At 38.6% G+C, this 26,137-nt stretch overlaps 1 protein-coding gene across 3 annotated transcripts in view; it reads right to left on the bottom strand.

Moving 5' to 3' along the window:
• The window catches only part of phf24 (PHD finger protein 24), a 289,741-nt gene that overhangs the window by 10,786 nt on the left and 252,818 nt on the right, over positions 1-26,137 (bottom strand). For all 3 annotated transcript variants that reach the window (XM_072453653.1, XM_072453652.1, XM_072453654.1), the window contains 4 exons: positions 24,355-24,788; positions 17,696-17,881; positions 4,703-4,781; positions 3,201-3,403 (listed from right to left, as the gene is read on the bottom strand). In XM_072453653.1, coding sequence (XP_072309754.1) covers positions 3,201-3,403; positions 4,703-4,781; positions 17,696-17,881; positions 24,355-24,786 — 900 coding nt within the window. In that variant the 5' untranslated portion in view covers positions 24,787-24,788. The remainder of the gene's footprint in view (positions 1-3,200; positions 3,404-4,702; positions 4,782-17,695; positions 17,882-24,354; positions 24,789-26,137) is intronic.

Genomic DNA, 26,137 nt, shown 5'->3' with positions numbered 1-26,137 from the left:
AGTACAAAACAAGTCCACATTGTTTAAAAATCCAGGATATAAAAGACAGACCAACACATTATATAAAAATAGTCCAGGAAGAACAACTGGCTCAAAATTCTAGTTGAGAGAAGTTGAGAAGACGCTTGTTACGATTGTTGTCATTGGTCTTTAAATACACATTATGTTATGGCATCACTTTTTGAAGCTAATGTTAACAAGCAATGTCACTGTTTTTTATCTATGTTGACAGAAAAGATATTGAACTTTGTGCCGGTTTCTGTTTCATGTGGATAGGCCCAGTAATTATCAAGATTGAACCATAAACCAGGTCAACAAAACTGCAATCTGACAGTTAAACGGCAAACTCAAACATAGAATTGTAATCTGTTTATCCAGATAAAACGACGTGGCAGGACTATTGTAAAGTTGTATACCAACGAGTTATTTGTGTGTTATGTATAAACTGCTAAAAACTTAAGTTCATAATGAAGTCTGAGGTAATGTGTTTTTGGGCGAAAAATGTATTCACTTGAACAACTTTTCTAATACAATAACAGTAAGAGGGATTGCTCTGTAACTGATGATGGATCTCCCCTTTTATATTTTCAGTGACTATAATTCCAGCCTCAGTGCAAGTATTTTTAGGGCTTAATCACTCTCAATCACATTAGTGCTGTGCGACCTAATCTGTTCCTTTACCTCCGTTTACGAGTCCACAAATGTAATCTCTGTGGTCCAAATGTTACAGCGTTTCACTGTAGTCACCAGACTGTAAAAAGGAGTCGTTTAGAGAGACGGACTCAGGCCAAAACCGATGAAAAGACTGTACCACACAATCCGCGGGTAATGATCTGTAGTCTAATGTCTATATATTTTGGATGATACAGTGTTATAGCAGTAAAGAAGAGTTAAGAGTGAAGACTTGCAGGATAAACACATCATTTTAAGAGAATTAGTGACTATTAATGTCTGGGAATTGTGTGGCCTTACTATCGTTACAAGACTGAGAAACAGCAAGTATTTAGGGAAAAAAATTAAACCTCTAAATAAATGTGAAGGTATTATTGGTTCCACTTTATAAAAATACACTTGAATTAGTTTTAATAGATATTTTTAATTAGATTTAATTAATAATGAAAAAATACTCTTTGTTGTGTGTAACAAAGTCTTTGTTAAGGCATTATTGAGGTCATTAAATGAGCAGTTATTAGAGTGTTCTCGTATTATATAATAACACTTACGATTGTACAATTTTCCTGTAAGTAGTTTTCAATCAGTTAATGATTAAAGGTGCACTATGTAATGTTTCTGGTTGGATGTCCGCCACTGTTGCCATGGAGATTATTTTGTTTTGACTGAAATGTTCATAATGTGGTAATAACTGCCTTGGAAAACACTCATTCTTCCAGTATTCTGGCTTGGTTTGTCTCCATGGAGATACATTTTAATGCTATAATGTGCAACATGCCACGTAAAGCAATATCATCTGTGTGTGCAAATATCAATGTGCACGATTTAAGGTTGATTGACTACTTTTGTAGATGAAACAGGGATTTTACTGGATTTATGTTGAAAATTAAAAGTAAATTCTGCGCGTAGAGACCTTGTGTTTGTTGTGTGACCCAAATGTGTTAGAAAAATCTCATTGCGTTCAAAGGCGATAGAAACACGGAAAATTACAGTCCTTAATACAATTTCTTACACTCAAATATGTAAATGCAGCCTAGTTATTAAAATATATCCTTACATTGTGTCATAATCCATGATCCAATTTTGAGTCAATCTGTTAATCCACACATAAGTACACATACAATATAAAAGAGTGCATATTACCCATGTTGCTTATGCAGCAATTTACATATGAAAAGACTGGCATGCAAATGTGTAAACAGCATTATCTGTCACAATTTAATTTTAGCCTGGTTTAATTATGCTTATTGTTTCTATGCATAACTCAACTATATCCGTTATGATCAGGTTTCTCAATTTGTGCACAGGCAAAAACGAACCCTGGTAAAATATGTAAACAACATTGTTTCAGGGGAAGGCAATCGAGTTTCATGAAAAGTAGATTTGACTAGAGGTGCATTAGCTGTTAAAATCTTTAATTTAATTATCTTCTGCTTATTCACAGCACCGACATCACAGCGAGAAGGTCCTGCGTTGAGATTCCCCGGTTGTAAGTGATTCATCCCATCAAACTAAAATACAACATGTATAAAAGGCTGACACTCGGCACTTCTTAATCTCCCATTCAGTCAGTCAATCAAATTAGAGGCACATAATTAATCACTTAACATGCAAATAGCTACTTTAAAAATTGTTTTGTTCCTGCTCATCAAAGATCCTCCACATCACCTTCGAACTTATCTTCAAATAGTTTGTAGGTTTGATGAAAGTGTCTAATTTTAGATTTCCCTTTATAATTGTGCCATGGTGACATCTAACAGTGTAGCAACGAGCCTCGTAGCAACCACATCTTTATGTTATCAGCGCAGGGTAGAGCTGCACAAATAGATTAGTTGTAGATTGTGAGATGTGCAGGACGAAACAAGCGTCCATGTGGCTGCCAGAGTCAAACCTGACACGTAATACTGTTAATCTAAGTATTCTGCTTCTGTAAATGGGAATTGGTTAAATGTCACGGGGTAGACACGGGGAGAACATGCAAACTCCACACAGAAAGACTTGATGTACCATTTTAAAGAGGAATGTTTTCATGTAATAAAGCCGTTTTTACTTGTTTTCACATATATCATTCCAGAAACGGTGGATTGGAAGACTCATCCATGTTGCTAGCATTTATTTTCCAACTATTCTAGGTTTGTTTTTGGCGTTAAGTACCTGTACTGCGCTCCTCACCACGTGGGTGCGATCAGAATGACATCCACACATTTCTAAAGACACAGCCGGAGCCTCTCTCTCCCATTGATTCGAACTGTGCCTCAAAAAAACACCCAAACCTTCCCCAAAAAAGCCTCCATGCTTCCAACTTCCAGGTCACGTTTTGATCACAGTTTGTTTTCCTGATGGTCCCAAGGTCAAACTAATCCTGTCCCAATAGCGCTTTAGTGCGGAAATCATTCACACTCTTCCTAATTGTTCCCTCGTTTCCACTAATTGCAGTGTGAGATTGACATTTTGAACTGGAAATCTTCTTTCATTTACAAAACCTCGGAGGCATCTTCTTTTTCCTCCAGAACATTAAACCCATTCACCTCTGTGCGAAGTTTCCTCAGCACGGCCAGAGACTCGTAGTAGAGGAAGTCGGACCACTCGATGTGTCCCTTCTTGTCGGGGTCCAGAGCGGAGAACTGTGCCAGAACCTCCTCCTCCTGCTCGTCTGTGAGGTCTTTGTCACACTGCTGTTTGGAGGCAAAGTGACGATACTGCAGCAACTCGTCTGACACCAGGCACGACTCTGTACGAGAACATGAGGACAGGACGCTCTGTTATAATGAACCTGTAATTAGTCCTACAAAGACAAGAACACCTACAGCGTGTGGCTCTTTGTTCTAAGTCTTCAGTGTTGTTGTACAATATGTCCTGCTGGATTTTTACCTTGTAAGATTTTAATTCATTCTAATAAGATGTGTGGGATTAGTACGAGTCAGACCCAATTGAAGTCATCATCTCATCCAATGTCACTTTTGTTACGGTGGATCATTCCGACTGAATAATTGTATACATATCTTAATTTGTGCTCTGCTTGTAATAACATTAGCTCCTTATGTAACTTTTTCAACCAATTTTTTTTTTTTTTAATGCCATGGTTGTTGTTTTTTTCACTGATAAACATAGAAAAACATACTTCCTGACCACAAACCTGACTCTGACATGGCCTGGAGGAGCCTCTGGCTTGTTTCCATGGAATTGATGTTCCTTTGGTTATAATATTCCACAGCATGGCATAAAACGTAGTTATCTCCAGGGAGAATGTTCAGAAGTATAGCTTGAACTGTTAAGTTATGCAGAGTTTAAACTTGATTTAAGAATGTTTTTAATAAACATTGATGATATGAACAATTTTAATAATAATTGACACATTGATATAATGGCCCTGCGACAAGTTGGCCACTGTCCAGGGTGTACCCCGCCTAAGGCCCGAAGTCACTGGGATAGGCTCCAGTCACCCGCGACCCCGAAAGGGAACAAGCGGTAGAAAATGGATGGATGGATGGATGGACATTGATATAATACTTTTTAATACTTTGACTGGAAAGTAACTACTGTAGCCACAGCTGCCATGGGGCTGGTTGACAGAGATGTGGCTGCAAACATGAGCTGCTCCCATTTCACCTGTAGGAGGGTGGTAAAAGTACATTTATGAAGCTGCAGGTGGCCTATAATGAAGCACTTTGTATTTTATTGAAAGTACCTCATTGGACAAGTGCCAGTAAGATAATAACGCTCCCTCACTGACTGCGCTGTGATTTGTATATAATACGCGCCTCGAGTCCTCTCAAAATGTAATTATATTTGTTTTAATAACACCTGGACAGAGCAGTGAAGGAAGCGCCAGGGAATTATAGTTGTTGTTGATTGTCTTGTGTGTGTTTTATTTGTTTCACATGGAACACTTTGAGTTTGAAATAAAAGTTGAACAGAATTGAATCTTGCCCCTCGACACAACAACATGTGCACTGACCACACTGTACCACATGAGCCGCTTTATCTGAACTGTAACAAATCTAAAAAAGCTGCTCTGCTTGTGTCTGACCTGGGATGATCTTGCACTGCTTGAAGGTCTCCATGAGGCTGTACAGCTCCTCCTCGGTCAACAGCAGGTTCAGATTGTCCTGCAAAAGAAATACGATCAATATTTAATAATAACACATTACATTAACGTAGATCTTTTCAAACGGCAGATCCGAGCCGTTTGAGAGTAATTCATCCGCCAGTAGCTAATTACATGTAGAAATTCCCAGATGAGCCAGTTGCAATTAACATGGGCTAATTTGCTAGCTGCGAGTATTTTCAATGAGGCACGTGTTGAGCAACGCTAAAAGTGGAATCATCTGCACGGCTGTAATGTGCAGCTGCTTTGTGCGTAGGATGAATGCTCATAGATTGTAATAGCTACGTTTCGTTCACACATCGATTACTTGACTTTTGGCTATTGAAGTACATAATTATCAACGTATTATGTTAGGCTAAATTTACTTTTTTGAGCTCTTCTGCAAAAAACATGGGGGCTGGACATGGGTTTTGTTTTGTTCGGCCATTTTTGAGTACTATTTAGTTTGTCTTCCTCAGCACACTTCACAATGTCTCCTGGCTGGTCAAGACAAAGCTCCTCCATGTTGTTTAAGTCCATACACCTACCAGATTTCAGTGCTCAAATTGCCTCCACTAAGAAGTATAACATTTTGACAATACCCAACACCTAATTTACATCAATATCAGCTTTAATCTGATTTTAGGACTTTTAAAATGATCAAAATGACCAAAGAAATCTAATGTGAGCAATCAGAGGGACCATGGTCAGAAAAAAATTAGATGATTTAGCTGTTTATCAATCGTTTCAATGAACTTTTGACTCGAAAAAAGCCTGAAAATAAAATAATTCTTCCTACAAACTGCTTCAATTTTCAGTGTACCAGCGGCCATAGCACTAGCGCCCTCTACTGACATTTTGCATAAAGCTATTCCATGGCAACAAAGGCAGTAAGATATTTCCGAGGCACAGACATCATTTCAAGTAATTTACAAGAAATACTAAATGGGCGATCTCTTTGGAGACAAGCAGGCTAAATCACAAGTCAGATCTGTGAGGAGGCGAATACAGTCGACAGTAATAATGCTTTTGTTTTTCCAATGCATACATGATTTACATATGTCTTATAGCTCAAATATTATTTGAGCTATAAGACATATGTAAATCAATATAAACACAAGGTAAATAACATTCATGACAACATATTGGGGAAAATTCCAGAGAAAGTCATGCGTCGTCATAGAGACAAGCAGGCGGCAATCTGCAAATGTCTATGTGCACGATTTAACTGATGCTGATTGAATGCTTTGGTAGATGAACCAGGGATTTATGGATCAAGTCACTCATGATTAATGAGTTATTGTCTCAAATATTTGGCCTTCAATGACAAAACAAAAGCAGAGGTGGATTATGGGTAAATGGACCAATTTTGTCACAATGTTTTATATGTACCGGTATATTTGTAAAAGACATATTTCACAACTCTGACAGACCTGAGCATAGAAACACCATATACACACATATGCTTTTATATTCATAAACAACATGTGGAATTTCACCCAAAAATGGCTCAAACTATTTATGTTATGACTTAAAAGACTCAAAAGGCTCAACATTAGTTATATGATCAGATATAGAAATGTATCCTTGACATGTACAAAACGTTTATAAATGAGTGAAGAATTATGTTTTGCATCTTTATTGGGCTTTTAGGTCAAATTTATTCAAGAAAATCCAGCTCAAGCGTCCTTTTTTACTGGATTATAATCACGTTTTGCATTCTCAACCCTCAATGAGTTGTTGTGCAGTCTCGACACGTTCTTGCCTTTGTCCCTGTCTCCGTAAGTGCTTGTGTGGTTTGTCCTGTGGTCCACTGTTGGAGCTGTCGAACTGCACAGTGGAACTTGACCTAAATGACCCCTAAAACAAAGGCTTTTAGTTTACCTGTCACTGAAGTACTAAAATGTTAAAGATGGAAATCAGGGGATAGAGAGGGCGTTGTTTTGTTTTTATTTTAGCACAACTGGAGAAGGCCAGTCATACTCAGAATACCTCATGTCTAATAGATGATATGGAGGAATTCGAAAGGGCCAGTCAAGGCTGTAACCGTCACATGGATCATTAAAATCTTTGCCGTGCTTACAATGACGCTGTCTTTCTCTCTCGGCATGCTCCTGCTACTAGCCGTGCGTGTGCAGATGAATAATTTGAAAGCCCGGATCAAGAGTGGGTTAGTTTGCCGGTGTCTCCCTCATTATTAACTCCTCTTGTCCACACGTGACCACAGACAATGGCTGAAGGTCGCAAGAGTCTTTGAGGTTGCTGAGAAAAGTAGAAAGAGCTTCAGAGGAGAGGAATAAGATGTTTTCCTCTGGGATTCGTTTACGCAATGATGTGCCTTGAAATCTCAAATTGGACTTTGATGCATCTGGAGCAAAACCTTTACTCCACAGGTAACTTTGCCTCACAATTATTTTTTTTATACAAAAGTCAAAAACTTAAATAACCTGTTTGTGTTGAAACAAAGTGTATATTGCGACATGGTTTTTAGTTCAAATTTTATCCGAAAAGAGAGTATTGAGCTTGAAGAGTTAATTGCAGTGCAGTTCTGAAGATGGATCGCGGACAGCAGCCGAAACATGTCGAGGTAAATACTTGTCACACACAAAAACTGTCTCACTAAAGCTTGAGCAATCCTCCAATTAAAAAAGCAAAATGCGGCAGCGCTTGGAAAGGCCTTACACTGCAGTGGGTGAGAAACAGCCAGGAACAAATGAGACGAGTTTAGAGGTTTTCATGACTCCACGTGTTTTCCTATGATTGTGGTTAGATTTTAATGAATCTTTTCTTGTTATGTGAACTTTGAATAACTTTGTGAACAAAGGGTACCACAAGTGTGTTAATATTCGCTATTAGAGCTAAATGATATGCCCCTGAGCATCTCTTGGCGCCTGGTGATGGACTGAATTGTTTGCATAATGTAATTGTAAGTTATGAATGGCTTTTTACTCAAGATTAAGATGCACTTGTGGAATTATTAATGGCTCTTAAAACCAGGTGAGGACCTGGATAATGTTGTGCCTGCATTAGAGAGTCTGGAACGGCGTGTCCTTGAAAATGTCCATATTATGATTTAAGTGGAGTCAAAAGAAAGAGCCATTTGTATATATATATATATATATATATATATATATATATATATATATATATATATATATATATATATATAATAATAAAGCCTATTGCAAATGTCACCGCTAATTGTCAATGGGAGCACAATTGTAAATATCATATGTGTTTACAAAGAAAGCAAGAATGGCGTGAATAATGTTTTCTCCATTATTTGCTAGGATGTTGTTTACCAAAAGCTCACTGTGTGTGTACGCTTGTTGTAGTGACATTTTGGGGGGTTTGTTGGAGATGAAAGTCAGAGGAATGGAAACATTGTCCCAACTTTTCAAGCTAAGTGCCAATTTTCTTCAAAGTATGAAGAATCCACCCTCAATGCAATGCACCAAATGAAACTATGTGAGTAAAACTACATGTGTCTTCCTCTGACAACAATACTGTAAACATAGGCTAGAATCTCAGAAAATATGAGCTGTCTCAGACCAAGGATCCACAACAACATTGGATCGTCTCCAAAAAGTGCTGCCAGCTCTTTATATAGAAAAAGTAACAGAGAGAGAGAGAGAGAGACAGACAGAGAGAGAGAGAGAGAGAGAGAGAGAGAGAGAGAGAGAGAGAGAGAGAGAGAGAGAGCGGTGCGGGGGCAGAGGGTTTAGTCAACACTGTATGTGGCGTCTGAAAACTAAAACAAAACCTACTCTTGAATGTCTGCACTCTCCTCTGATCAAACATGTGAATATATTTTTCTTTGGTGTCATCACTCAAAGGATTCACTTCACAAACTTGAATCCGACAATTTTGGTGCCAAAGGTTTTGTTACCACATCTATAATAATAAGAGTCTTTGTGCACATTCAATCAGACGAGAAGATTGTCTATCAGAGACACACATTCATGACCATCTTGTGCTCTTTTTTTCTTCCCTAACAATTCTAAAAATGTGACCTGGCTCACATCAGATGTATCTGTGTCTCACTCTTAACGCTCCCCAAAAGTCGCCTGGACGTTAAAAAAAGATTACATCATGCTGATTGGTCGAAGTGTCACAGCAGTTCCATTGTTTGCACGTTTTTGAAAAACAAAATAATCCATATTGTTCCTAAAATAGGCCCTCAATGCCGCTATGTATGTTTTAGTTTGTTTTGTTTTGAATTCGGCCCAAACCACAATGCTGCTCTGTGATTGGTTCCAGTCTCGCCTGCGGGCCCTAAATGCCATGTGATTGGCCCGTTCACCACTGGTGCGGACTGCAAACGAATCAGCGGGAGCCTAACGAGGAATTCCCTAAAGTTTGTGAACTCACAAAAATTGCTAGAATTCATGTTGCTGGCGAGGTGAACAACAATGTCTATCAAAATACATAGTTTAGTCAGTTATTCACATAGAACAGGAGTGTCAAACTCATTTGGGCCGCGGGCCGAATTTTGACGCTCAGACTGGGTCGCGGACCGAACATAACGTAAAACATAAAATAAATAGCTTTATTATAGTCTACGCTGTTTTGAAGCAATTACTGGATAGATAAAAAAAAGTTACAAAACGTTTGTTCTCATAAACTGGAATGTATAGAAAAACAAGTGTAATTTCACCTATACTGTGCTTCAGTTTATGTGCATTACAACTTCAGAGTTGATCTACAGTTCTACACAGAGATAAACATTTGACTTTATAACAAAATAAACTTCTCAAGATCTAAAAAAAATGTTTAAATGTACTAACTAACATTTCCACGTCTGTGTAGTTATCTGTACACCTGAACTGATACACCACTAAACTTCTGCTCAAAGTGCTTAAAGTGCACTTCTCCCTCGGCAGCTCACACAGCAGTGCAGCAGAGCCTCGTGGGAGAGGGGCGGCCACCGGCGGCATTGTGGGACGCGCAGTTTTAGCGATAAAAACGGTTACGGATGTAACTACGGTTCTATGAATCGATTAAAAAAAAAAAAAAAAATATATATATATATATATATATATATATATATATATATATATATATATTTTTTTTTTTTTTTTAAATATAAATTTGAAATGTTCGGTGGGCCAGATTAAAACGTCTGGCGGGCCAGATCTGGCCCGCGGGCCAGAGTTTGAAACCTATGCGCCAGGTTATTTTTATTTGTATTTCTTGTTTTTTCAGCTTTTGCAAAAGACCATTTAAAACTGTTGAGTTTATTATTTTCTTTGAAACATATGTAGGGGAAATGTATGCACCCAGAGTTCAGCTAGTTAAGTTCTAGCTTCAGAAATATACAACCATTGTTTTTCAATGATTCAATGGTAAGATTAGTTCATATTCATCAGGACAAAAGGGCAGACCCTAAAAACACACACATCTGCTATATCCCTTTTGTGATTAAACTTTTATTTTGGAGAAGAATTGCAGTGTGAACCTCTATTGCAAACAGTAGTGTAATTTGTAGAAAAGGATTCAGTTTCATTCATCTGGACAACTGAAAAAAGAGTGTCCAGATCCACAACTGAAACTGGAACACTCCTGACCAAATGAGGGATTACACCCACAAGTATAAACTTTAAATAACTTACCGAGTTTAAAGAGCAAAATCAGTATTGGAATTTCAGAATTTTGGACTTTTTATTTTGTATGATATATTTAGACTGCTAAACATAACTTGATTTTATTTTGGTAATATTCATTCTGTCTTAAATTAGCTCCACGTTCAAGAGACATCTGAGATGTTATTTGAAGTGTAAGGGTTGTTTAAGTGCACAACAAAAGTTAAAGGCGCAATGGACGATTTTTCACTGATTTGAGAACTCGCGCACTTCCGCGTGTGGACTGATACAACACACACGTGCGTTTGTTTATTAGCTCAATGGATCGAATTGCATCTCTCGTCTCCCGCAGATTTCCGTCTTCTTCTGCGTCAGCTCGAACTGTCTTTCTCCGTCTTTATTTTGTCCCGTACACTGAGGGAACTATATTATGATAGATCAATGCGCTTAGACACGCAGAAATGTGGGGACGAGCCTCACACGGCTGCAGGTGAGCGGTAGGTGCGTTTTATGATTGATACGTGGCAGGACTAATTGGCTGTCCACGCCACGAGGAAATAAGACTTAGATTTGGGCCAAAAAAATCGTCCTTTCAACCTTTAATACTGGAACCACAACATGAAGCAAAAATACTTAATATTGGCAAATCAAAAAGTGTTTTATTAAATCTCTATAACTTTGAAATAATGAGCTATATTTGTGCATATTAATGTGTACTCTAAAACACTAGTGGAGTGGCCAATTTTATTTTTCAATCATGATCCAGCCATTGAAATGATAATTTTAACACATTTCAAACGTGAGAGCTTTGCCTTTCTTGACGCCACAAAATTAAACAAATGCAAATTTGTGATTTATTCTCTCATCACAGACTAATTATTTCTTGCAAATATGTTTCTTAACAGTCTGGATTCTCTGGATTCCAAATGTGTTATCACTATCGCCCAAAATGTGATTGTGAAATGTAACATTTTCCATGGTGCCGTTATCTCCGCTCGTTTTGCAAAGATTGATAAGTGTGCAATAAGCTGCTGTTATTTTTATGATGTAGTCTGTGTGTTTTACCCAAAAGCAGGAAAGAAGAAATCCCAGTGGAGCAACATCATCATCAACAATGTGCTCTTATCATTTAGTGGCAGCTTGAGGATGTTTTCACTGCATTTGAAAACGTGAGCGTGCTGGCTGTTTACAAAGCTGCTGCTGACTCCGTGACACATCATTTCGGTGGCTCAAAGGTTGCACTCACAAGAGAATAATTGCCAGGATGTTTCGAAGAATCCTAAGCAGGAGTGATTTAGAAAAAGCTTGTGACACCATAACTATGGACGACAGGAAGGTAAAGTCGGATCAGCGATTTGGGACATCGAAGTGCGATTTTTCTGACAAATATTGCGATTACAATTTATGTTTTAATTATGGGATTTTGTTCAAAGTTCACATTTTAAATGCGTCCAGGAGAATTGACAAAAATAAATATAGGCCTATGAATCAACAGACAAATGAAAGAGTCACGTGTGTTTGAACATGAGCTAGTGGGTGAATGGCTAACCTTTTATGCAGAATAAGACATAATAATTAGTTGTTTGTGGAGCTTTATTATGTTACTTAAAAAACTGCAGCTTTTGCCATTTGCAAATTGTGTCCATACAAATGGCCTTTTCAATTCGATTGTGATTTATCTCTCAGCGCTATTCAGAGAGGTATTTGTAAACAGGGAGATAAATGCAAAAAGAGCCGTTCTGGTCCCATGGCATACAGTAGTATAATAGTAATCAAAAGTTGTATTGTTTCTGCTTTTCCTGAATGTTCCATAGTACGGCTTTAAAATTCTCTATTTTCATAGAGTTGCAGGCAACGTTAGAGGTCGGATCTGTGGAGAGGATCACTGAATGTATGATTTCAAGGTTTTTTCGTGCTGTAAAAACATGTAATTGAATCAATGCAAGACTGATACGTTTAATGTTATACTGTAGAACATTCCAGGCATTTCCATGGAGACACACAAGTGGTGGAAAAAGTTACATAATGCACTGGAGCTGCACAAAGTGTATGTTTCCATGGGACAATATTGATAAAAAAATAATAGCTCACTATTTTCTAAATTATTCAATTTTTTTCCCTCATTATAATCAGGCAATGTTTTCACAAAGCATCAGAAATGTGCTAAAATGTGCCTGTAAATGTCTTGGTTGAGCAAAAAATGTAAATTAGTCACAAAAGGGTGAAATATCACTTTACATTCTTGTTTCAGAGATTAAACATTATTTTAGATGTTATTTCCATCCATTTTAAGAATAGATGATATAATATTGTGATAAAATGTGAATATATGATTATATTTCTGTGATGTATTTTATCTGCATAATAGTGATATTTTATCTGCATCATTAGTCTAAGAGAAGAACGGGTGTGTGACAAACTGCATTTGTGAAGGGGTCATAAAGATGGGCCAAAGAATGTTTCCCCCGGAGGGTGTGTGACAGCCCATAGGAGTTTGGGTAATGTTTACCCAAGACTTGATCTCTACGGAAAAATACCAATTGCCTTGATGTGAGGCTGACCAATGAGAAATGTGACCCGCCTATTCCAGAATATCTAATAAAACCAACCAGCATGGGAAAAAAACGGGGTGAGACGTAGGAGGATCACGCAGGCTGCTTACCACAGCTTGCGTGATCAGTCCCCGCGTTTTCTCCCAAGCTTGCCATACAAATGTCTGATTTTTCTGTGTCGTTTCATATTCTAAGTTGAATTGTGTTCTCGATGTGTTACGGAATAGCATCGGTGCATGTCTCCTCCCAAGGACATTTCTGATTCCATGACAAATATATTCTTTCATCTTCCATCTCTAATTACACAGTGTGTGCTTTGGGCAAGTTTTTAACAAGCTTGTCTTCTTGGTGGAGGGTGGACACACTTCATCACTATTTATCATTGAGCAGCACAAAACCCTATTACACACTTCCATTTCAACTATGTCAAATAAATGGAGCAGTAGACACAGAGTGCCACTGGATTGACATATTTTGCCTGTCATTGTGTCACAAAGCCTTCAATCTGCCCTGAACTCATCCTGGTTTGGAAGAAGTTCATTTATTTTGTCAGCATCTTGGACAAAAGAGAAGTATTGATGATTGTTGTGTGGTGGCAAATGTCTACTAAATCTGATGTTTATAAATTAAACCAGTGCATTTATCTTGTCATCTTTATTCTTGTCTCTTGCCACTCATTTGCGTTTCTGCCAATCACTTCTCAAGCCATTCTTATAACCAGAGAATAGCCCAAACAATTGTGCTCAAAGAGCGCAGTTTCCACAAAATAACATTACTTATAATCCGTCATGTTTTAGGCATTTAGATGGAATATCTAAATAGCTAGGGTTTGAAACCCACTCTTTCATATTATTATTTTTTTTTTCATTTTGGTGTTATCCACTAAATATTGATGAACACCAGTCTCCTTGCTCATCCATAAAAGTCACTGCACGTTACTAGGCAAAGGGTTGATTTTTCTTTTACAATAAATTCTTTCTTTTCTCCTTTCAATGCATCTTTACGTGCCAAGATAATTCATAACACTTTATAATAACTACACATTAACTACCTTAATAGTTCACTTTAATTACCTTATTAGTTAACTTTAACCACCTTAATAGTTCATTTCAACTACCTTAATAAAGCATGAACATAATGAACAAATAGTTTAATGAGATTGATTCAGCTACTCAAAGTAACGGTACTTGACTTTATGGGCGTGGCACATCACCTGCATGAATCTGTGGAAATGGAAAGTTAAATCTTTGCTTCGGAATATTCTCCATGGAGATACGTTCTAGACCATACTGGAGAATATTATAGGTAAACAAACATCATTTCCATAGAAACAAACAGGTGGCAGCTCCTCCTTCAGGCCAATTAAGAGTCTAGTTTGTAGAGATGTTTTTAAGTGCAATAAAAACTTCCAAAACATGCTTTTAATTGTGTATATTTTAGCCTAAAAGTTACATACTTTTTTTCCAAACTTCCAAACCCCTTAGTTAAACAGTTACTCCATAAACTATTTGCTCATTATAAATTAAATATAAATAAATTAAGTCTTTGTTCATGCTTTATTAAGGCAAATTAAGGGGTAGTTATTATAAAAAGGTAACATTTATCGAACTCGTCTACCCACCTTTCTCATTTGTGTTTCTATTTAAGTCTTGCTTCGACGGAATCAATACACACAATTTAAACTCGACAATCCACTCTGTTTTACTTGACATTACTTAGCCTTTCCCAAACTTAGAAGTAAAAACACTCCTGGCAAGTTTGGCAAGTGAACAAAATGTCCGCCCCCGACTCCGCGCTCTTACTCACGCTTCAGCCGGATACATACATATATTTCAGCCCATCCAGCGAGCAGTTGGCACAAGAGTTTTATTTGTGATGAGAAACTGGACTTTAATGCGGTTCTTAAATAGCCCGCCGAATGCCGAATATTAGCCGCTGTTGTTAAGCTAATTGGAATAGATTAGCACATTTTCGCTTCACTGTCAAATGAACAGCAAAAATGTGTTAAAAGCACATAGTTGTGTCATTGCCAAAGTGCTGAAAATCATATTTATTGGTGTTTGGGTCTTGTGTAGGCGTGAAATCTTCAGCATAATGTCCGTAAAATGAAAGGGCAAAGTGTGCATATTTTAATCAGTGATTTACAGTCTTGAAGTCAAAATTTGATTTAATTAAAGAAATAAAAATATACAATTTTCAGGTCATTGTTTCTCAAAAAAACAAAAAAAAAACATGGTTATCAAGCAGCGATAACAAATGCGTAAATGAGTAATCAAATAGAAAGTGACAGTGCTTGCTTCATCCCCAGCTGTAGCAACAGGAAGATTCTGATCTGGGTTTTGTTAATGAATTATTTTGTGATTAATACTTGCTCTAAACCAGTTTTAAACATCATTAGCTATTTTCAAAGCAGAGAAAGAGTGATATGCTCAAACAAAGCCAATCAGTATGAATCATTAGAACACTCAGTTGATACACAGCCTCCACACTTGGAGTAACCCAAGTGGTAGTTGCAGTTGGTGGAAAAATGTGCAGGATAAACTGAAGGTTGTTCCTAGTGCTATAGTTTTTGGGCAAAAGACTTAAACACTCAATCCCTCTTGCTTCATAAGTGTGAATGGTTTCTTGATTTTAAAATGCTTTTTGACTCTAAATTTAAGAAATACCATTGAGAAACTCCACACTTACCAGTCATAGCCCTACGTTTGGCCAGTACTTTGGTATCACTTCCACAGTAGTAGCAACTACACTTTTGTTCTATTACAATAGTTGTATTTGTATAGCACTTACATAGTAGCAGAAGTATTGAAGTATGTGAGTACTGCTCACTGGCCTCTCCAAACGAGCTGTAAAACAGCTGCAGTACATCCAGAACGCTGCTGCTCGGGTCCTGACTAAAACCAGGAAGTACCATCACATTAGTCCTGTTCTCAGGTCTCTGCACTGGCTCCTGTGGCTCAGAGAAGAGACTTTAAAGCAGCTCTGCTTGTGTACAAGTCTCTCCATGGCCTTGCACCAAAGTACATCTTGGACATGTTAGTGCCATATGAACCATCTCGGACTCTGAGGACCTCAGGGACCGGCCTCCTGCTGGTGCCAGAGTCAGGACTAAACATGGGGAATCTGCGTTTCAGTTTTATGCAGCTAAAATCTGGAACAGTCTTCCTGAAGATGTGAGACAGGCTTCTACTCTGACAATGTTCAAATCTAAGCTAAAAACAGTTTTGTTTAGCTGCGCATATGACTGAAAGGATTTTTTCTTTGCACTCTTCTCTTTTGTTTGTGATTTTATTAGTTTAGAAAATCAGTTGGATTGATAATTTTTAATTTAGTTAATTTTATTGTATTTCTGTTTCTGTAATTTCTTTGTGATTTGAATGCATTTTTCCTGCTGTGAAGCACTTTGAATTGCCTTGTGTATGAAATGTGCTCTACAAATAAACTTGTCTTGCCTTGCCTACTATGGTATGACTTACACAGTAGTAGCAATATGTGAGTACTTTGGTATGACTTATACAGTAGTAGAAGTATATCAGTAGTTTTGAATCACTTCCACAGTAGTAGCAGTATGTGAGTACTTTGGTATGACTTACACAGTAGTAGCAGTATGTGAGTACTTTGGTATGACTTACACAGTGGTAGAAGTATATCAGTAGGTTTGTATCACTTCCACAGTAGTAGCAGTATGTGAGTACTTTGGTATGACTTACACAGTAGTAGCAGTATGTGAGTAGGTTTGTATCACTTCCACAGTAGTAGCAGTATGTGAGTACTTTGGTATGACTTACAGAGTAGTAACAGTATGTGAGTACTTTGGTATGACTCACACAGTAGTAGCAGTATGTGAGTACTTTGGTATGACTCACACAGTAGTAGCAGTATGTGAGTAGGTTTGTATCACTTCCATAGAAGTAGCAGTATGTGAGTACTTTGGTATGACTCACACAGTAGTAGCAGTATGTGAGTACTTTGGTATGACTCACACAGTAGTAGCAGTATGTGAGTAGGTTTGTATCACTTCCATAGTAGTAGCAGTATGTGAGTACTTTGGTATGACTCACACAGTAGTAGCAGTATGTGAGTACTTTGGTATGACTCACACAGTAGTTGCAGTATGTGAGTAGGTTTGTATCACTTCCATAGAAGTAGCAGTATGTGAGTACTTTGGTATGACTCACACAGTAGTAGCAGTATGTGAGTACTTTGGTATGACTCACACAGTAGTAGCAGTATGTGAGTACTTTGGTATGACTCACACAGTAGTAGCAGTATGTGAGTACTTTGGTATGACTCACACAGTAGTAGCAGTATGTGAGTACTTTGGTATGACTCACACAGTAGTAGCAGTATGTGAGTAGGTTTGTATCACTTCCATAGTAGTAGCAGTATGTGAGTACTTTGGTATGACTCACACAGTAGTAGCAGTATGTGAGTACTTTGGTATGACTCACACAGTAGTTGCAGTATGTGAGTAGGTTTGTATCACTTCCATAGAAGTAGCAGTATGTGAGTACTTTGGTATGACTCACACAGTAGTAGCAGTATGTGAGTACTTTGGTATGACTCACACAGTAGTAGCAGTATGTGAGTACTTTGGTATGACTCACACAGTAGTAGCAGTATGTGAGTACTTTGGTATGACTCACACAGTAGTAGCAGTATGTGAGTACTTTGGTATGACTCACACAGTAGTAGCAGTATGTGAGTACTTTGGTATGACTCACACAGTAGTAGCAGTATGTGAGTACTTTGGTATGACTCACACAGTAGTAGCAGTATGTGAGTACTTTGGTATGACTTACACAGTAGTAGCAGCTCCAGCCTGTCACCGTGTGGGCTGTGTCTCTCATCTCCTGCAGGGCGTCCGTGCTCAGATAGCCCAGCTCGCGGAGGCAGCCGTCATGAAAGACCCTGGTGCAGATCCGACAGGGGTACAAGTCATCAGCCGTCCACACCTCGCACACGTCACACATCTCGTCACTGGGAGGCTGTGGGAAAGAGGTGAGAGAGGGAGTGAGAGTGACGCACAGCCAGAGGAGAGGCCGGGGCGATCGAGTGATTTGACCTTTGGATATGTACAAGGTGAGACGTGGACGCACTGCAAAAAGTCAATATTTATGAAGTAAATCAATCCCTTGAGTTCACAGTATGTATCTTGATTTGAGCAGTTTATATATATATCGAGTTGGAGGGGATTATTGCATTTTTGCAGTTACAGCTGTTGCCACCTGCTTCATCTCCACCTGAAAAGTGACATACTATACCTTTGAGTAACAACATGTAATGTTGTAACCCCTTAATTTTACCCTTACTACCATGTCAATGACATAATATTTGTACTGTATATATTAAAAATATATGAAATATTTGTTTCCATAGATATTTGAATTACATGAAACGTTTACAAATTGTGCTCTATAAACTTGTGTCGTCTTTCTTTGGTCTCAGGCAGCTATTCGTTTTCACTCACTAAATTCTCTCCAAAATGGCCCTTATTTTACCTTTAATCCACCAACTGTTCCCAGTTACTGTTCTTATACTTGACTGTGACATGCCTTTGATATTGACTTAAAATAGTAGCCCCTGAAGTTGCAACGTTTCAGGGACTTTGAAGACCGAATTTATGCAATTTTACTTCAAGGAATTATGCTTTCCCCCACGCACCGTTTCGAGTTTGCACCGACTGTATTTTGAGAACTGCAACCGTGAAATTAGGAGCAAGATAAAGGAGTCCCACATGGTCCCTTTGAGAAACACACCAACAGAAAATAAGACGCAACACTTTTCTGACCAAAATATGATTGTTTACTTTATATTGTAAAGTTGAGCTACAGACACATAAATCTTGATGTATAACACATCTTGAACGGGAGAAAAATAGAGCGTGGGAGAGTAGAACAGGGTCGGCGTGTAGTTAACCAGTCAAGTGTCCCTGAGTCATTTTTAGTGAGCTGACAGCTGAGGGAAAAGACAAGTGCATGGGACCATGACGCAAGGCTACATTTATCTTCCTCGGGTTTGGGAAAGGAGTGAAACAAGCATGTTACAGCAGCAGGTGTGACGTCAAACGGCTGGTATAAAGCAACACCACGAGGGAGTGACGTATGTGTGCTGCCCTGTCCTGTCTTTCACTGAGACCGGAAATAAACGTCGATCCCGTTGACCTTGACGTTTCATGTGAATGTGGTTTGTGACAGAGGGATTTGTGGTTAGTATTTTTGTATTAATAAGGGACACATGACTGCAAATGAACAGGGGCCTCATTTATTCAAAAAAATTTACATGACACTCTATTCTTCGTTCATATTAGTTTATCTGTACATATATTTGATCTTTAGATCGGTTCAAGCTGAGGTAGAGTGAAAATAGAAATAGCTTTTACATACAAAGGTACAATGATATAATAAAATTTAATTTCAATGTATTTAAAAAAAAAGGGTATTGGATAAATATTGGTATTGGATACACTATACTTGCCAGTGTTAAAAATGAATACAGCGTTATAGTCATCACATAGGGACAGTCAGAATCACTTCCATTCATCTCCATGGGGAAATTATTTTCCTTACGGACATGCAGTCGACCAGCAGAAGAGATTAAATCAAAAGGTAATAAATAATACAAAAAAATCTGTATAAAAGTAATATAAAGTGCAATAAATCTGTTTTTTTGACAAATGGGTGGGGCCAAGCAGGACAGTGTGTTTTTCAAAGTATTTTTGAGCATGTGGATCAGTCCAGGCTAAGCAATAACATACCCCTGGAGACCGGGCTGTTCAATTAACCAAATATGAATCGAGATCAGTAAATGCATGTACAATACTGTGAAGCAGAGTTTAGACTATAAAGAAAATAATCTGATTATTTTTTTTTATTTCAAATAGCAAGTTATCTATTCAAATTCATTTTGAAACACTTTGTATTAGTTTCCTATACAAAAAATGCAACAAAAGAAAACATGTTACTTAGTGCACCTGTAAAACATTTTCCTGGATCATTAATAAGCACCTTTCTGACAAAAAAACATTTCAGTGCTGTGTGTTTTTGTTTAGTTTTGTTGAATCTCTCTTTGTCTTCAGGGTTTTCTCTCAAATCAATCGCACGTTTCATTGTGTAGCGGCCATTACCAAACTGTCCATCTCTATGCTTCAGGCGGCCCGTGAGTAATGAGGACTGAAGAAGCTGTCACATTCAGTCTCTTGAACATAAAAACCTCTTTGCTCTGAACAGATAGTTCTGCTGTAACACTTGTCAAATGAATGCAGTGGCAGCTCAAGTCGTACATTTGCCTTTAGCACAGGAGGAGTCTTTAAACCCCTGATAAGCTCATAGGCATCAGTCAGTCTTGAACTCGAACAAGGCTGGCAATGTCAGCGTTTCGATAGTTGCGTTCATTAGCAAGGCCCACTCCTCGAATTTATGTTTATGATAATGGTTATGATGGATTGATGATGGATCAATGATGGATCAATGTTGGATCAATGATAGACTGATTAGAGTTGGCTGGGTAGAGACTCAGGATGGTGGCTCTGTCTCGGGGTAATCAGCCCAGCCGATTCAGAACCCCCCCTCCATAGATGGTGATGTGTTAAGGTGAAGATGATAGAGACATGAGGTGGGAGGGTGGGGTCGAGAGAGCAGATAACCAGAGATACTGGGATAGGCCTGTATAAATAGGGCTTTTGGGTAATTAGAGGTGTGGTTAAAGAGTGGAGGTGTGGTTGTGGGAGGAAGAGTAGGAGGTTGAGGCGTGGTCTAACTCTAAACTCTAGAGCATAAATCATAGATAAAAGGGTTGAACTTTTTCTAATTATAACTTTGTTTGCTATTATCCCTGTAGTAAATAATTATCATTGTTTTACATCCATGAAATTGCAGTTTGTGAAGAAAAAATGACAAAGAAAAGTAAAAAATGTCTGTAGGTAGAGCTGAGTTTCATATTAGAACTGAGTTTCATGTTATAGTTATCTTGAGAGGGGTATTGTAATGAAACAATGTCATGCTTTAGAAATATCATGTGTCAATACATTTCAATGTCGCTGTTAGGACTTGTGGTCCAGGCCCTGGATGAACAGACAGAACAGGAGACATCAGGTGCCTCTTTAGCACCGGACCTTTAGCCTCTGTGTTCCAAGCATGTCCCGTATTTTCTGTACTGGTGCTAACTGGTTCTGATATGTGGCACGTTGTTATCCCTGCCTTTATAAGGACAGGGACAGTGATTTCTGCACAGGCAAACAAAGATCCATGTTTGCCACATTTGAGAAAGACAACTGTATTTTCTCTCCTGTATTTTGCCTTATTTCGCGGTCACATTTTCAGAAATGTGCAGTAAAATATATATCACTAATATATATATATATGCACGGTGGCAAAGGCGGTTAGCGATCTTGCCTCCCAAGAAGGAGATCATGAGTTCGATACCCGGACCAGACAAACATCACGTCCCAACATCACGTCCCAACATCACGTCTCTCTGGGTGGAGTCTGCCTGTCCTCCCCGTGTTACCTCTCTCCAGGTTCTCTGGCTTCCTCCCACCGTCCAAAGACATGTATGTGCAAAAATTGGCAACTCTAAATTTGGCCTCCAGAGAGTAAATAGTTGTCTGTAATGTCTATGTCCCTGCGACGACTTGGCCACTGTCCAGGGCGTACCTAAGGCCCAAAGTCACTGGGATAGGCTCTAGTCATCCACGAGCCCGAAAGGGAACAAGTGGTAGAAAATTAATGTATATATATATATATATATATATATATATATATATATATATATATATATATATATATATATATATATATATATGGGTTCTGGAACATAAATGCTAGTATATGTCCAATACAAGAGTTAACACATATATATATATATATATATATATATATATATACGATAACGATAAGTTTTTTCAACTCCTATTAAGCATTGTTTCTAGTTATTGGTTGTACTGTTGTTCAGTAGTGTTTTTTTTTAAGCTGCTCAAATAACAAACTTAAAATTAAATTAAATCCTATTAAGCAAGCACGCAGACAAAAACAATCTGACTCGCAAAATGTAACTTTATATGCTAAATATGCACCTTTTCCCTCTGCCCATGAAATATTACATAAGACTAACTCTCCTCTGCTCATTATAAGCCGGCAGTGCAAACCTGGCACCGGACGCCTCTTGCAACACCGCAGCCTCCCACCGACCGACTGTGACGAGCCCGCGTGCGCAAACAACACCTCTCACCGCTCTGCACCGAAAATAACTAAAAAAAAAACAAACTTCTGTCCCATCTTCCCCGGTTTTAAACTGGCGTCCTTTTGCACCATCCGCGGGTGGGGGAAGAGAGAGAAAGAGAGCGCTGTTATCATGGAGACGCGCTGACATTTCACTGACATCTCTTTAATCTTTCGCATTTGGGAATAGAAGTGTTATGTCAAAGGAGAAGGTGTTTTGCATAGTGCCGTTTGATGTGAGTAACAGTCCTTCTTCACTCAGTGCAGCGTAGATTTAGTCCCGTGTGTAAAACATGTAACGTCCTGAAACTTGACACTTGACATGATGGATTCCAGGGAAATGAGATGTCATGTTGTTAGCAGTTTACCATAATGTTGTCCAAGCTTCTCAAACGTATTCATAAATGTTAAAGTAACCGCATTTGTTGACGCTGTCACTTCGGGGCCGGAACATTTTGGGGAAAATAAATATAAAATTGAGACCGACAAGCGTTGTGATGAATGTTTAAAAAGTATGATTGCGAGTGTTTGCGAGAATACTTTAATAACATGTATGTAGAGGTCTAAACTGCAGGTACAACATTGAAGCCTTAGAAAACCTTTGACTTACCTGGTTAAATAAAGGTTAATACAAAATAAATTAAAATTGTATTGTGAAACACCTTCAAAACTGCTCAGATTTTTTCCACTATTTGTGTTTTGAAACGTAAACTTGTCTCTAGTAATTGTCCAGCTTCCTTTGCAACAAAACGTGTAACTCTGAGAAGTAGCCATGCTGCTAATATTTCATTTAAATATGCTTCACTCCCCACTGTTACCAGAAGAAGGCGCCAGACGCAAAATTGTACTATGTGAAATTGAAAAGACTGGTGCATGACATGTAGCGCTTTTTCATTAACATTATTTTAAGTTACAATTTATGCCGAATACCACTTTAAAGGTCTCTGGATCCACAATATGAAATAAAGCTAACATATCTAGCAACAGCCTTGCATAATATATGACTATAAAATTACTGTTTTGCATTGACAGACAGGAGCTTACTGGATCCCTCTACTGCCGTTCCATGTGTGGCTCTGGCACAGACTTGAAAGAGTGAGGAGGTGCAAGCCTCAGCACGCAGGGATTTGTGCAGCACTGACTGATCATTAGACTCTAACATGGGAAAAGATGCTCAACAAATGTCAGCTACAGATTAACTAATGTCCAAGTTTAACTACGCTAAATGTAGAGCCCCATGACATCACAGTTTATGGAAAATACCGTATTGTAGGATTGTGAAAGTAATAAAATTTAAATTGAGATCACGAGATTTGTTTGCAGTAGACTGTGGAGGAAGAACACTGAGGATTTTAATGGTTGGTTGGTTGGTTGGTTGATTTAATTGCAGTCATTTGAAGTATGTCTTGTTTATGTTCAGGAAATTAGTCTCAATTTGCTTAAATACAATAAATCAATATGAGGAAAGAAATCATGTGTGTATTTTGTTTGCCGTTGAGTGTAATGATACACTCTTCTCTGACATAGCTATTTGATGTACCTCGAAACAGCACTATCATGAGGTCAAATATGCATCTTTTTTATGCTTGGCTTCTATTGGGAACTCACTGGCAAATAGCAAAGCAATAATGAGACAAAAAAGCACAAGCAGTAAAGAAAATGACATACTAAATGGGTCAAATGAATGCCTTTCTGAATGAAGCACCACCAGTGTGTGGTTCATTAAGCTATGGTAGTAGTGGATGGAAACTATGCAGTATATAATGCCAGTCAGCCATGCCATGCTGTGCGGTCTGCGTCTTATTCATTTTACATGAATTAAAAATTAGTCACGGATGTGTCAAGATTATTTAATATTTGGTTCACTAATTCAATATTATATACCACACTTCTGACACTTTTTCACAAAAAAACGTATTATTCTGTTTTTGATTTTTATAAATACGCTTATAAAGTTAGCAACGAGTCTTGAAAGTAGCACAATAGACCCCCAGAGCTCTACTTTATGACGTCACAAATCTTGGAAATGTTAAAAACTGAAAACATTATTTTGAAATTCTTTATACTTTGTCTTCCAAATACAGCATCCGCTAATTAACTGAAAGATGTTTTTGATGATCCAATTTCTCTTGTGCATGTAAACACACCAAAAATCTGATTTAATTACTGAGTTATCTAATCATACTAGTGATCAACTTGTTCTCTGGCTATCTCTAGATCTAAATCTACCCCGGGTCACAAACCTGTTCTCTTATCCCCAGCTCAATCTCCACTGGCTGGTCATCATCTGCTTCTCTTTTGGGCCTCACAAACGCCGGCGGTGTCAGTTGATGACTCTTGTCCAGGTCCTCTGGCTCCACCCCCTTTCCATCCCGTAGCCTCGACCACGCCTCCTGGTTGACTTTGCACTCCTCCCGACCAGGAAGTGAGCACTGCTGCGACGTGGATGGCGCAGCAGTGCTCTGGTCTGCTTCCGGCTGTTCCGTCTTCTCCTCCCTCTTCTTTTCGTCTCCCGGGTTATTGGGGGTTTGTTCCGGTTTGTCGCCCTCTTCTGGTGACTCAGCTGGTTTGGCTGCAGGCACGCGGTCCTTGATGCCGGACTGGAAGGCCGAGACCACGGCGTTGACCTTCTGCACCTTCTCCACCTGCTGCTTCTTGGACATAAGCACTCCCATGGCTGTGAAAGGCGAGATACAAAGGCGAGATACAAAGTTAAATAAATAGTGAATTCTCAACACATGGGCACAATTAAAAGCAGTTTATATTGACTAAAATAGCCAAAACAGGCCAGCAGCACATTGGTTGCCAGCACACAGCTAACAGCAAAGTGCTAGACCATTTGGCAATAAACACTCACTACCAATGTGTCCCCAGTCGTTACTTCTCTCTCAAATTCCTGAAAATGTCATCTAGCTCCTGCTTTTTGAGCAGTGAGCTTAATAAGTGGTGTGTAATGTGAAAACAAAACCTAATATCTAGAGGTTCCATCTATCAAATGAGCTGAGGCATCTCCTTATGTTCGAGGTTAAGTTCTTAAAGATGAAGTATCCCATCTTCTAGAGCTGTTTTTGGCCAAAGAAATCCTTGGTTTATTTAAGAACACTGCTTTGCATCGTTTCATCAACTAAACGAGTGGTGCTAAAAACTCACAAAAACCACTATGTGAAGCAGACAGCATCTTAAAGGGAGATTAAACGCTCCATTCACTCTAAAAACTCAAGCCAACTCACTCCATACATTCTTTTCTCTGCTGTGGTCCAAAACTAATTCTTAGAATCTCAAAAAATAATTAGTCGACAAACGCTCTGTCAATCAAAACAACGTTTACATATAAAGTCATGTTTTAACATTCTTAAAACTGTTTATATATGCCACGTTTTCAGATGTTAATCCACTCGTACTGTTTTCCCCTTTAGGCTATAGCCAGCACTTACCGAGTCCACTGCTGTTTACAATCACAGCTGAAGTGACATGACAGAAAACCAACAAACATGGCACAACTTGCACAATTTTCCAGTGCAATCACGGAGGGGGAGAAGGCACATTAAACACGCCTCAGCCGCACTGAGGAGGGGAGTCATTTACGCACACCCACTGAACCCTGAAAACCCTTTTCTGCACGGCAGCCCCCATCTTTTCCCTCACCATATCTGCTCCTCTCAAACTAGCTGTGTTTCACAAGGGAAAATATTATGTCTATGAGTAAGAGTAAGTGTTCAAATGTTTATGCCAGAAGGTACTGCAGGCCACTTGACAAATTAAAATGCAAATGTATTACAAAGGCGAACAAGCGAAGAACAGTAAAATAATAACCACTCTTTTAGCAGACATACAATAACGCAGCAACACGGAGCATTTGATTTTCAGTCATGCAACTGCATTGCTCACACGTCTGCTCTCCACAGCACAAATAAACACACTGGAGCTCTGATAGTTTTACTTTTCACAGTGGACCAAAACAATGAAACAACACAAGCAAGTCTACAGTGGAGGGACCTTAGTTCATCACTGCTGCTGCTGATCAAA

The sequence above is a fragment of the Eucyclogobius newberryi genome, unplaced genomic scaffold (assembly GCF_026437365.1).
Source record: "Eucyclogobius newberryi isolate DKJ021-1_F unplaced genomic scaffold, fEucNew1.0.hap1 SCAF_2, whole genome shotgun sequence".
Lineage (NCBI taxonomy): Eukaryota > Metazoa > Chordata > Actinopteri > Gobiiformes > Gobiidae > Eucyclogobius > Eucyclogobius newberryi.
Note: the sequence above shows the minus strand (reverse complement) of the source record. Positions and strands in the feature narration are given on the sequence as shown.